Source organism: Mauremys reevesii, linkage group 5 (genome assembly GCF_016161935.1).
Source record: "Mauremys reevesii isolate NIE-2019 linkage group 5, ASM1616193v1, whole genome shotgun sequence".
Lineage (NCBI taxonomy): Eukaryota > Metazoa > Chordata > Testudines > Geoemydidae > Mauremys > Mauremys reevesii.
This window is the reverse complement of record NC_052627.1, coordinates 115,191,310-115,204,871: the sequence shown is the minus strand read 5'-3', so window position 1 is coordinate 115,204,871 and position 13,562 is coordinate 115,191,310. Positions and strand designations below refer to the sequence as shown.

General features: G+C 42.2%; 1 protein-coding gene across 8 annotated transcripts in view; it reads right to left on the bottom strand.

Annotated features, from left to right (window-relative positions):
* TBC1D14 (TBC1 domain family member 14) overlaps positions 1 to 13,562 on the bottom strand; it is a 103,859-nt gene that overhangs the window by 44,788 nt on the left and 45,509 nt on the right. For 7 of the 8 annotated variants that reach the window (XR_005598966.1, XR_005598967.1, XM_039539775.1 and 4 more), the window contains one exon: positions 5,938 to 6,056. Coding sequence is in view for 6 of the 8 variants with exons in the window: in XM_039539775.1 (XP_039395709.1) it covers positions 5,938 to 6,056 (119 nt within the window). In the remaining 2 variants the exon portion in view is untranslated. Of the gene's footprint in view, positions 1 to 5,937; positions 6,057 to 10,280; positions 10,500 to 13,562 lie in introns of those variants that run through there. The other variant, XM_039539779.1, reaches the window with a different exon arrangement.

Below are 13,562 nucleotides of genomic sequence, written 5' to 3'. Positions count from 1 at the left end.
TCTGAAGCCTCAGGGAATGCAGGAGGTGAGAGGGGGGCTGCCTCAGGGAATGCAGGGGGAGACTCTCTTGGTAGGGTTGGGAAGGATATTGCTCTTCTCATGTGATCCCTCCCCCAGTAACTAATTTTAAATGAAGCTACCCTCCCCTGACATGAATCTCCCTATGGCACTGAAATTCAATACAGACTATAATTTGGCATCTGAGAAGTGAAAGGGATGGTAGCCCTAATGGAAACACGAACAGCTTGGCTCTTCTGCAAGCCTCAAACTGCTGAATGAGCTTTAGGGTAGGGAAGGCTGTGCCGCCCAAACAGCCTTGCCCCGCCCCCCCCTCAGAATCCCCGACCCATCCTGCTCCTTGTCCCTTCACCGACCCCCCCCCAACCCTCCCCGGGACCCCACCCCTACTCCCTGTCCCGACTGCCCCTACCCCTATCCACCCCCCCACTGAGTCCTCACAGACCCCCAGAATGCCCACGATCCCATCCAACCCCCCATTTCCCTGTCCCCTGACCGCCACCCCCAACTTCTGCCCCCTCCCTGTGCCCTGACTGTCCCCGGGACTTCCTGCCCCTAAGCCAACCCCCCCCACCCCCCGGCCCTGGCCTCTTACCGCTGGCTCCCCCCTCACCTGGAGCCTCAGCGCATCCAGGAGCTTCACTGGAAAGCTGCAGTGTGGCGCCGGTGGGGCCTGAGCCTCCCGCTCAGAGCTGCATGGTAAGGGGGCAGGGCTGCGAGCTCCAGGCTGAGCTCAGCTCCCTCCGCTCGGCGCGGAGCTCGCAGCCCCGCCCCCTTACCACGCGGCTCTGGGCGGGGAGGGGCTCAGGCCCCACCAGAGCCACGCTGCAGCTCCGGGAGAGGGGTGGAGACAGGGTCGGGTCGGGCTGGGGCCAGGGAGGGAGCCTCAGCCATTCTCGTGGGGGCCCCTGTGGAGCCTGGGGCAAATTGCCCCACTTCCCCCCCCCCTCTGGGCAGCCCTGGTTCTGTGCAGGTACAAGGCTGGAGCCCTATGCATGTCCAAGGAATGGAGTCTTGTCTTCTCCATGCTGTGGTGAAGCTTAGCGTAAAAACACTAGAAGGTGAACAGTCTGGTTAGGGTGGAACTCAGAAGGTCACTTCAGGTATGAAGTCTGGATGTAGCTTCAAAGAAATCTTGTCCTTATATACAGTTTTTCACAAGGTAAGTCCACCACAAGGACCCCAACCCTTCTAGCAAAGGCAACTGCTGTCAACAAGGCAACTTTCAAAGAAAGGTACAAGGGTGGGGGGAAATAGAAGGCCAAAGATTTGAATGGTGGCCTCATGAGAACAGAGAAGACAAAGTTCAGATTTAGACAAGGACTGGTTTCAGAGCTGGAGGGGGGAAAAATGTCCTTCTGACACCCTTCAGTAACTTTGTATTAGTAGGATGATTAAAGCTTGAGTAACCCTCCACCCGATTACCAAGGAAGTAGAGTTATGGCAAGAAAATCATACACCAGTGGTTCTCACCACGGCACCAGGAAGGCATCCCCTTAGATGCCTGGGGAAGTAGTAAGCCAGGCACTTTATGATGCTGTGTTGAGATATCCCAAAACATCACCACCACCCTGCCACCATTGTTGGAAGATGTGCTGTGCTGTGGATGGGTGGCATTCCCATACCTTGTCCATGTGTAAATGCATGTTGAGGCTGTCTGCCAGGGAATTCATCACCCCTGAGATGCATATACTTCTGAGTGTATGATTTTGTGCCTGATGCAAAAATTCCAGAGGTGGACTAGGTTTTGGGTTTTTTTGGGTTGGGGGAAGGGAGTGGAGAGGGGAGAATCTTGCTCTTCCCTTATAATAATAATAAAAATAATAATAATAATTGGAGATATACCAATCTCCTAGAACTGGAAGGGACCTTGAAAGGTCAGAGTCCAGCCCCCTGCCTTCACTAGCAGGACCAATTTTTGCCCCAGATCCCTAAGTGGCCCCCTCCAGGATTGAACTCACAACCCTGAGTTTAGCAGGCCAATGCTCAAACCACTGAGCAATGGTGGCAGGGGTGGTGGTGGTGATGTTTTGGGATATCTCAACACAGCATGTAGTGCCTGGCTTACTACTTCCCCAGGCATTTAAGGGGATGCCTTCCTGGTGCAGTGGTGAGAACCACTGGTGTATGATTTTCTTGCCATAACTCTACTTCCTTGGTAATCTTGTTTACATAATAGATGGGTGGTTGTCCGAATGTGTATGGACTGAATGATGGGTACAAAGCCTGCAAGCCATTCCGAAACAGCTCAAAACCTGAATAGGTTGATATGTAGTCTGGAATCCTGAGGGGACCAGGAGCCTTGGGCTGTCTTGTCATCAAGATGTGCTCTGCATCCTAGCAGGAAGGCATCCATGATGAGTCTCTTTGTAAGTGTTGCAGGAAGAAAGAGGGCCCCCACACATACTACATGGTGTTTGGGGCATAGGTTGTCCATAACCAGATTTGAAGGCACTTTAGTTGCAGTCATGCAAATAGAGTGACACAGGTACACAGAGCCATGTGGCCAAAAAGGATGAGGAAGGATTGGGTTGAAGAGTGAAGGCTAAGACAAAGCTGGTTGATGAGATCCCTCATGGGGAGGAATTGGTTGTGAGGTAAATAAGCCCTTCCTGTGACTGAATTCCACCTCAATTAATACTGTGGTTTGTGTGTGTGTCAACATGAACTTGTCTAAATTTACTTGTAGTTCTAATGAATGAAATAGTTGGGAGTGCAGTGATGGTTGTTGCTTGTACCTATTGGCATGACTGATCCATGAGCAGCCGATCACCCAGGAAATATCAGTCTTCCTGGTCTACAAAAAAGTGGCTACCACTGCAAGAACTTTCATAAAACACCCTTGGGGCCATCAAGAAGCTGAAGAGGAGCACCTTGCACTGAAAGTGCTCTTGGCCCACTGTGAAGAGCAGAAAACTTCTAATAGCAGGGGGAATATCCAAATGAAAATATGCATCTTTCAAATCAAGGGCCATAAATCGGTCACATGAGTAGAGGGAGGGTATTAAAGGCCAACGAAGTTCTTTAAGAAAAAGTTCTTTCCTACATGACGGAGTGGTATGGGCTCTATTGTCCCCAATTGAAGGAGGAAGTCAACCTCCTGTTTGAGGATCCTCTTATGGGAGAGGTCCTTGAAGAGAGATGGGTCAGAGAACTGGGAGAGAAGTGATTCTAGCTGGTAGCCATTTGATACAACATCCAGGACCCATTTGTCCACTGTAATAGTGCACCACATCGGAAGAAAATGGGCTGGGCAGTCACTGCAGGGTGTGGTAGCAGGCATTGTGGAGACTGGTTGTCGAACCTCAGCTGGGACATCAAAAATGACTTTTGAAGAGGTAGCAAAGTGAAGGATGGTGATGCTGGATGCCTCTCTCACTGCATCCTCTAATTTCTTGGGGGGTTCATACGTCTGCTGTTGAAGGAAGGATGAAGGCAGTGGTCGATATTGAGAGAGAAGAGGCCTGAAGTATTTGCTTCAGGGGTGGCAAAATATAAACATCCAGAGAGTGGTAGGTAGCTCAGAGTGGCTATCCTCAAAGGAAAATTCCTCCATGGTGATTTGGATCCCTCAGGGGAACCACAAGGCTTACAGGCACAAAGTCTGTCTCATGACTACTGAGGTAGTCATTGGAATGACACTGTGTCAAGGGATGCCTGGAGGGAAGATTCTGTAACTGGTTAACCAGGATAACCAGAACCAAAGCCTGCAATCCTGAGGGTGTTTGTTCTCTAACACCGACAGCTTGTTGTAATTCAAAAAGTCACACTTGAACAACAAAAGCATGGTAATTCGCCATTCAGAATGCTAAGCTAGCTCAAAAAAATATCTTCCTTCCAAAGGGGTCACGTCCTTTGGCTGTAGTGGATTTGGACTGGCGTAGCTGAGTTCTTTCTATAACAACCTGGACCACCAGGGAATTGGTATTAGGATCTGAAAACAGAAATTTTGCTCCCTTGGGGAGAATAAAGAGGCATTTCTCAGGCCTCTTTGCTGCCACCTGTGCCCAGATGCCAATGTGCCAGTTCACTCTGGCAGGTTCCATGATGGCCTCATTAATTGGGGGTGCCACTTTAGAAGGAACCATAGCCTAGAGGATGTCCAGGAGCATGTGGGCTGCATCCTAGACCTCTTTCAGTGGAATCTGGAGAGAGTCTGATTCTCCCAAGAAGGGCCTGGTACTGTTTAAAATTATCTGGGGGTGAGGGAAAGGCTGATAATACTGCCTCATTGGGACAAGATGAAGAGAGCGATGCTGGTGGCTCTGGTAGCACCAGCAGTTCTGGCCAATCCTCCATCCACTGCTCCTGTGGGGACTGTAGTTCTCCATCTGGTGGTAACCACTGCTGGGTGTGGAAAATAGGGTCCTCATATTCAGGTGCCCAGAAATATGAAGCCCAGGGGCCCAAAAAAAGATGATGGGCTGGGCTGTCGGGGTATGGAGGTAGACCCCACAATGGGTATCATTGGTCCCTGGGCCACAATTGCTGATGGTGAGAATGCAACGGCCAGAAGAGTGGATCTGGAAGCCCTGTCTAGGTTGATCCCTCCAGATGCCTGATATAGAGCTATGAGCATCAGTTTGTTTTTAATCGAATGAATAGTCCTGCCCCAACACTATATAGGAGTGGTCACTTAAACAACATATAACATATTTTACAATTTAACACATATACCTAGCACTTAATACAAGACTGGACCACTGTTCTGTATGTGCAAGAAAAAATACTACATGCTTTAGCACAACCACAGCCAGACAGCTTTATAAGCTAAGGCCTGGACTACACTAGCGGGGGGGTTCTAACTAAGATACACAACTTCAGCTATGCTATTCGTGTACCTGAAGTCGAAGTATCTTAGTTCGACTTACCTGGCCGTCCTCATGGTGGCAATTTGACTGCCGCGGCTCCCCCGTTGACTACGCTTACCCCTCCTGCAGAGGTGGAGTATGGGCATCGATTCAGGGATCAATTTATCGCGTCCAGACGAGACGCGATAAATTGATCCCCGATACATCGAACGCTACCCGCTGATCTGGCGGGTAGTATAGATGTACCCTAAGTAACTAACACAATATATTAGTAGACAATTTGATATGAGCTATTTTCACTGTCATTAAACAGTGGAAATGCACTTGTGAAAAATATGTAATATATTATTCTACATCAGGTTTTGTTTTCATTTACTCTTATCTTTAAACTGCACACACAACTACTTTAAATAGACTATTTAAAATTCAGCCTGCCATGGTGATTTAGTTTTCTTTTATCTGTTTCTGCATGCAGTAAAGCCAGACATTCAGCATAAATTCTCCAAAAAAAGCATACGTAGAAGTAAGAGACAAACCACAATACAGTTCTTTCCAAGAAGTCTGATATGGGTTTGGTTGTATAAGAATACTTCTGTGTAAAATAAGAGAAGGATAAGCCAATGTATCAAGTGCCTGACATTCTTCATACTGTGACACTGAACCCACCACAAAGCATTCTCTGGTACACTGCTTCATTATTTATGAAGACTGGACATCTGCTGTGCCAGGGACACATTACCCTTGCTACCCTCAGATTCTTCAGCAAGTGCTTGTTAATTTTTTATTCTTGGGTTACCTTAAAGATAAACTACTTAGCCGCTCATGCTTGTAAGCTAATTAATTTTTTTTTTTTTTTTTTACCACCACTACCACCAGTGTTAGACAGTAATTAGTTCATTTTCTTGTATACAAAAAGATTGAAACTTACAGTAAAGTAGATTTTATTAATTTGCCTTAGAAATATGCCACTCATTTATACAGTAGTTTAGAAGGTTTTTTTTAAAACCCATCTGCTTAAATAATTTATAGTCATAAAATATGCACAGTGCGAAAGGTTTTTCCATCCTAAGTTTAAGAGGCCTCTACTATGGTACTATGCAGAACTTACGCTGGCCTGTCTTCTAGAATAAGCGCTGTGGTGGAGAGGGGTTCAAAGTCAAGATTTTTCCTCACATTCTGTTTAGGAGAGAGTGGCTTGTGAGCTCGTCCAGTTTTTTCTTCATATTCCTGCACAAAAAGAATATAATTGGTTACACTGATGGAGAATATCAAAGCCATGAACTGTATTGCAACAGCTACAGAAACATGCAAGATGAGAAAACTTTCAGGAAAACTTATGAAACCTTTCTGTACAATTCATAATCAAACTCCAATCATTATTTAAAAAAAATGCCTTGAATCAAAGTCAATAGTAAACCCCCAAAGTGAAAACACTTGAAATTGTATTGAGTAATGGTCTAATTCCCTTCATTTAAAAAAAATTAGTCTAAATTTACTTCTACAAGTAATATTTTAAAATCAAGTTCAAGATACTGTGTATGAGCTGTTGCTAAGAGGGATACTTGAATATGCTAAACATTTTATGCTCATCTGTAAGATTTGATCTATTGATGAAGTGCAGAAAATAACTAACTATTTTATGACTGCAGAATTCCAAACCAAAATTCTTTGAAGCAATAAACACTTTGTCTTTATATCTTGCTATAAACTATTTCTCCTACTTAAACCATTTGCAAATATATTCAAGCAGAATGAAGAAAAAATACTTTAATTGTGGCTAAATAGAAAACTTATTTATTGCTTATTTCATCTTGAAATATTGTTTACACTAGGCCAAAGGTTCTAAACTTTAAGACCCAGCATAGTGCCATGTCTAAAACTCAAACTACGTTAATATTTTTTTTAATGTAGTTTTAATGGATCCTTATTCAGATACACCAACCCATGTACCACCCTACTATGGCACGTGAACCAGTGAGTTAGGCATATCACCAATGATCATATTCTACAAATAAAGCTAATTTTAAAGTGTTGATATTTGGTAGTAGTTCTATGAGGAAAAAAGGCAAAATTACAAATACTTAATGTGTTAAATTCTTACCATACAGTCTGCCACCTCACAAATGCAACACTGTCTGCAAAATCTGAGTGCTATAAGCAAGTAATTTGTGGGTGCATCCATGAACAGGGTTTCATCCATGAGACTCTTCTACATTCTCATTGATGCAAACTTCTTCCAAAGAATACTGAGAGGCTGATTCATTTATTTTAAACTACAAATGTAAACTATATAGAAAACCACTAAGGAAATATTTTTTAAAGGCCCTAGTACAACTGATGTAGGCTTGGTCATTCAGGATTTCCAAAGTAGGTTCCTAATTTACTGAAAGGCATGAAAAGTACCTTTTTTTTTTTTTAAATGCTTTCACTGCTGAAACAGAAGCAGAATAATGTGACAGTCTGTTTTAGCGCCATCTACACACTACAGACTACATTAATAGAAAACTGCTACATCTGTGCTAATGGTCTGCCATAGCAGACAGCTGCAACACATCAGAAACAAACATTTTTAACACTCTGCCTCAGCTGTGTCTAACCATTAATATTTGCACAAAGAGGAAAGCCAAAGGTCTTCCCCCAACCTCTCAATCCCTTATTCCTTCATGCTTCTGCCATGATGAATCATAGAAAAAAAGTTATATAATTATTGCATGTAATCTGGATCTAGTATCTGAGATTTTAAAGGAATATGAGACGTGGGGGGCAAAAAGAAGCATTTGGAAACCACTGATGGGGAAGACAGGACACTGCAAGACTGTGGAGCTGTTAGGCCAAAGTTAGAGGAATCCCCAATTTTCCTGATTTAGGAACACAAATTGCCTTACTAGGTTAGACCCATAGTCTAAGATTACCAATACCACATCCTTCAGAGGAGGATGCAAGATACTCTGCAATAAGCAGTTATTCCTTAACCTGTGTATATGGAAACTTTATTCCTAAATCCCTTCTCAAAGGTGGTTTCTGCCCCCAAAGCTTGAGGGTTTTCATCAACTGCGGTGGATACAGAGGTATTTGTTCTCTCTCTCTCTCTCCCCCCAAACAACAAGATTCATGTTTCCACAGCTCTATGAATGAAAAGGAAGCACATTATGATCCATCTTGAAAATCATGGTGCTATCATGAGGTCAATTTCCAATAGGTTAAATACCACTGTTGTATTAGTTTGACTTCCAAGGAGTAGCAGCCACCAGACTAATTTAAACTATCATGAACAGTATTTATATATTGGCTATTTAAAGGAGAAAGTTTGTACTGACTAAGCTCTTCTCTATGCAAAACTATATCCGGAGAGTAGAGAAGAGGTACAAAGAAACATGCCAAGGGTAGGGACACTGACAGATTACATACTTGGAAACCCAAAGATAAAACAAAGTTGCTATTCTTAAAATTTTAAGAACCCCCTGGAAAACTACTTATCTTAACTGAGATAGAAATGTATTAAAAAAGGCACAATGCCAAAACATATCCTCAATTACATCATCATAAATCTGGAGTACATCAGTTTTACTCAGTTGAATGAAGCTGTTACAGCCAAACTCCACTCCCTCTCTCAATTTCTCTCTATCAATTAGAAGCTTGCATTTTATTCTTATATGACAAAATTAGTTGTTTTTTAAAATTAACTTAATCAAACATTAACATGTATTACTGCTTCCAATGGCCAACTGATCCTTGTTCCTAAATTTACAACATTTTAATTGTTTGGATTATTACTAATAGAAAGCACATTAAATTAAGTTAAGAAAAAATTGAAGATGATGTATGGAACTCATTACATATTGCTCTTCCTAACGCATACACAGAAGACAGACTAAAAAAAAAAGAAACACCACAATTTTAAAAAGGAATGAGAATTAAGTGATCTGCTGGAATTTGTGAAAAATACATGTTTTAGAAAGGGTTTGCATTCAGTTGAAGAGTGACTGAAAACCAGAACTGCTTCTGGGAGGTTTAAGGGACTTTACACAGTGTTCTGGAGTGGGGATTTTGTTTTCTGTACAGAAGAACCAATTTTGAAAATACTTCATTCACACAAGACCCATTTTTTTCCAGCCCAGCATCTTTTTTCACTGCACTCACACAGTTACTATATAAATATTATATTGAAATTTTAGAGGCTACTTTGTTGTGGCTATTTAAGATACTGGCTCATTAAGAGATACTATTATTCCACCCCCTCTAAAGCCCAAATCCTCCTCCTCTATATTTTAGCAAATGTCTTCGGATGTTTTACTGAACACTACAGTGTAAAAGAGACCAGTGAACTTGTATCATCATCAGCATGCTCCTAAAATGGGAGTGGCACATATAAGACAAGCTGTATGAACTGTCAGTAGTATTTTTACCCTTTCAAACAATATCCAAAAAGGAGTAAAAAATGACAACATTTGACAGTCAATATTCACTTATTTAAAAATATTTTTGTTATGTTATTAAAAAAATCAGAAGACAACAGCTTTTAAATAATCCTCACATTAATGAACAGAGGATGCAATCTCTGGCATAGCATACTTTGAAGATACAGCTATGAAGTAGATTCTGAATTCTATGCAAACTCACATTAAGAGTATTTGCTGATTGAGAGTGTAGGAAGATCTGTACATGCAGACATTGTAGCTAGCAAAACACACCTCTTGAATTGCTGAACAGCTCTTAAAATAATATTTTCATTACTCTTACTTGTTTATAAATATATACAGGTTAAGGGGTATTAAACCAACATAGTAATTGACATGTGCAATTAATATAGGATGAAACCACCATTTGAGACTTAACTCTCCAAATAAAACTTTTAAGGTATGTGCCGTGACAGCAGGTCTACTTTAAAATTTTAAGTGAGATGACAAAAACAGTTCAACAATAACATGCACACATTTTGCTTGCTTTACACCTTTACCAATAAAGATTCTGAAGCATGATGCATAAGGGGTCTGGAAATTATTTATATTGTGTGTTTATTTCGAAAGCTACTGAGTTAAAGACTAAATGTACCCAACATCTGTTTTTATCTTGCTAAAGATGCAAAACAGCCTGATTTATTTTTCATTTAGCAGTGCCATACTCTTAGTCACCACCTTCATGAAGATACAGTACTTCAACGTATTTCATGGCTAAACAACCTTGCTCTGCAAAAGAGAAACTATTCTCCTTTTGAGAAGTTGTTTTTACATATTTTTAAGAAGGATTTTAATACCTACAAAAAGATTATCTTAAGGTTTACATTTTTAACTATGCATTTGAAAGCTACTTTCTAGCCTATTTTGATTTTACTAGCAATCAGCATAGTAACAGCTTACCATTCTCTGTGGTGGTGCTGCAAATATACTATTTTAATATACTGCCTAAGATGTTGCATACATTCCGAGCATCATGTCTGATACATTCACTCACCATGAAAGCCGCAGTTCTTCAGAGACAGTTACACTGGAACCCCATTTCACCTTACATCATTTAAGGCCTTGCTGATTCAATAATATAAAATTAAAGACCTTCATTGTCTTGATTCCACAGAAAAACTACTGAACATGCATACATCAAGGAGATCAGATACCATTAACATTTAAAAGGCTATCATATGTTCCTCCCTCTTGCTTTCTTTCTCTTCCACAATCAAAGCTGTCTGCAGTTGAATGCTCCAACACTGAGGAAGCAAGCTGCAGCAGTCATGTTAATCGTCTGCAGATGTAACACATCCAATCAGTTCTCTCCTTTTCCTCCTGTCGTGCCTTAACTTACAAAATGCACACGAGAAAGGACAAGAGCAGATCTTTATTCTACAAGCAGCTGCTCATTACATCAATGCACTGAAGCTATCTGATAGTACAATCTCTAACTGAACAAGAAAGCAGAAAATATTTAAGAGTTAAGAAAAATTTAACAAAATGTTGCTGCATTTGGTAATGAACTGCAAATTCAGTATATTTTTAGAAAGCAAAAAGGACAATGTTCAAATTCATTCAGCAATTTCTATCCTGTACCTCAAATCTCTTAATCCATGTACCTCTAAAGCCAATGTGTCATTATTGAATTGCAGCTATGTTTAGGGTGTAATTGGGCTTCCATTAAATGCTAGCAATACACAACACTTTTCATCTTTCAGATTTTTGTTATTGTTTATTCTCTAGAGAGTGAATGTAGCAGAAACTATTCACCAGAATGTGTTTCACAGGCATCCTAGGCTAGCACTGAATCCAGGCTCAAGATAAAAATGGACTCCAAATAACCAAGGAATGGAACGCTTCTACCAAAAATCCCCCATTCCATTAATCTGACATTAAAACTGTAATATCAATCACACTGAAGTAAGGAAATTTAGCTTTATGGTTTCCATAACAAGTGTAATTTGGTCAACTTGTCCCTAAATATATGTACTACTTTCCACTCCATGCCTATCCATGCAAAGAAAAAAAAAATAAGGTAGGCAAAGTAATATATTTTATTGGACCAACTTCTGATGGTGGAAGGGACAAGCTTTTGAGCTACACAGGTTTGGAGAAGGTGACCAGAGTGTCAGAGCTCCACGTAGCTCAAAAGCTTGTCCCTTCTACCGCCAGAAGTTGGTCCAATAAAAGATATGACCTCACCTACCTTGAGTCTCTCAGACTTATATCCCGAGACAAACATGGCTACAACATTGCAAACATTTGTGAATTAAAAGGTGGTCTATAAAAAAAAATAGAATAATGCCTTTTTATTTCTTCACCTGGTATAAATGCAGCATGAAATATTTTTGGATTTTTTTGCCCTTTTTTTTTTTAGACTTTGAAAGTGTCAGGAACATCAAATCTTGTCCTCTATTTTTACTTGATGTCTACTTGGAAGACCAGAGAATTGGGATCTCTCAGTGCAAGTTCCCTCTAAGCTGTGTGGCCATGCAGCAGCCTATTAAATGCTGTGCAGGTGTTCAGGGGTGCCAATGAGAGAAATGCCCCTCCCCCGGCCCAGACCTGCCGCAGTTGGGGAGAAGTGCCTATCCCGCGGCCCAAGCCCCTGGAGCTGCTGCCGTGGGGAGAGACGCTCTCCCGCAGTTGTGGAGCTGCCATGGGGCATCCTGCACCGCAAACCCCTCATCCCCAACCTCACCCCAGAGCCCATGACCCCAGCTAGAACCCTCACCCCCCACACCCCAACCCTCTGCTCCAGTCCTGAGCACCCTCCCGCACCCTGAGCCCTCATCCCCAGCCCCACCCCCAGAGCCCTCACCCCCTGCACTCCAACCCTCTGCCCCAGCCCTGAGCCCCTCATCCCTGGCCCCAGCCAGAGCCCACAACCCTAGCTGCAGTCCTCACCCTCCCAACCTCTCAGCCGCACCCCCACCACATGAATTTTGTTATGTGCACCAACATGGAGGTGATGTGTCACACATTGAGGCACATAACAAAACTCATTCTGCACATGAGTGGGAAAAGTTAGTGGGAACACTGCTCTCAGTCCATAATCAAAAGGAAAAGTAGCTTTGAAGCGTCAAAACAGATCTTTTTAAAATTGTCTGTATAGTATTTAAATTAAAGATTTAAATAAAGAAATATAAAACACTTTCAGACAATCTAGTAATTCCTTCCTCTCTTAAACTTCCCTTCCTTAGTGTCATCCTACTAGACCCCCAGGAAAAACAGGTAGATGGAACAGAACTGATTAGAAGGCAGGAGAGGTCACCTAATGACAGGAGAACTACTCTACTCTAGACAGAGTGCTGTCTAAACTGGAAAAATAAATGGTGTTTCAAAACATGTTAGCTAACATGTGTTAATTAACGTGTCTTTAAACACAGTTTACCACAGAATAGACAATGCAAAGGTGGATTAGGGTTTTGTGGGGCCCCTCCCCACCCCTTCTGCCTGCAGTCATCCCCCCAATACACCTCCCGCTCCTGACAGGGAAATGGACTCAGGGCACAGAGGCTTCCCCTGCTCCCTGGTAGGAGCATCGGGTGGGCAGAAGTCCCCATGCTCCAACCTCACTCCCCGGCAGGAGCGCCGGGCAGGCGGAGCAGGTTGGGGCATGCCCATTTTTCTGGGGCCCACCAGCTGGCCCATTTGCTAATCCACCACTGCGCCGGTGCTGTTTAAGAATGTATTAGCTGGTCTTAGTTTGATAGATTCTAAAACATAGTAATGATGACACTGATGATTTAATCATCTATGTACATAGATGGCCCCATCACCATCACATCTGAGTGTTAAGTGGTCACTATCTTGGGGAATAAATCATTCTTGTGCAATTCTCACACAATAAATGGATAAATTTTAAACAATGATTCAGAAATGCTAATTAGGTATTCAAGAAAGTATGTGAAGCAACAGAGCATTTGAAATAGAAAAGCTTTCAATGTGCTACCTGGGTATCCAGAGTTCAAACTTTACATCAGGTATGAATAGCATAAGCATACAGGACCAAACTGAAAGCTAAAATCATGATTAGAAAAGCATGTGGGCAATAGTCTTCCTGTGGTAAACCTTTGTGGTTTCATCTACTGAGAGCAGACTATAATGCAGCTCCTTTTGAGGTTGAAATATACAGGAGTTGTCAACTCAACAGAACCGTCATCAACCAAGAAACTCTTTCATCAATAATGCACCTTTCACAGAGTTCATTTGGCAGAGATGGAAACCTGATGAAATTGAATGGTACTGCTATGGAGTCAAAAATAAATCACGTGTTGGTTTAAACACT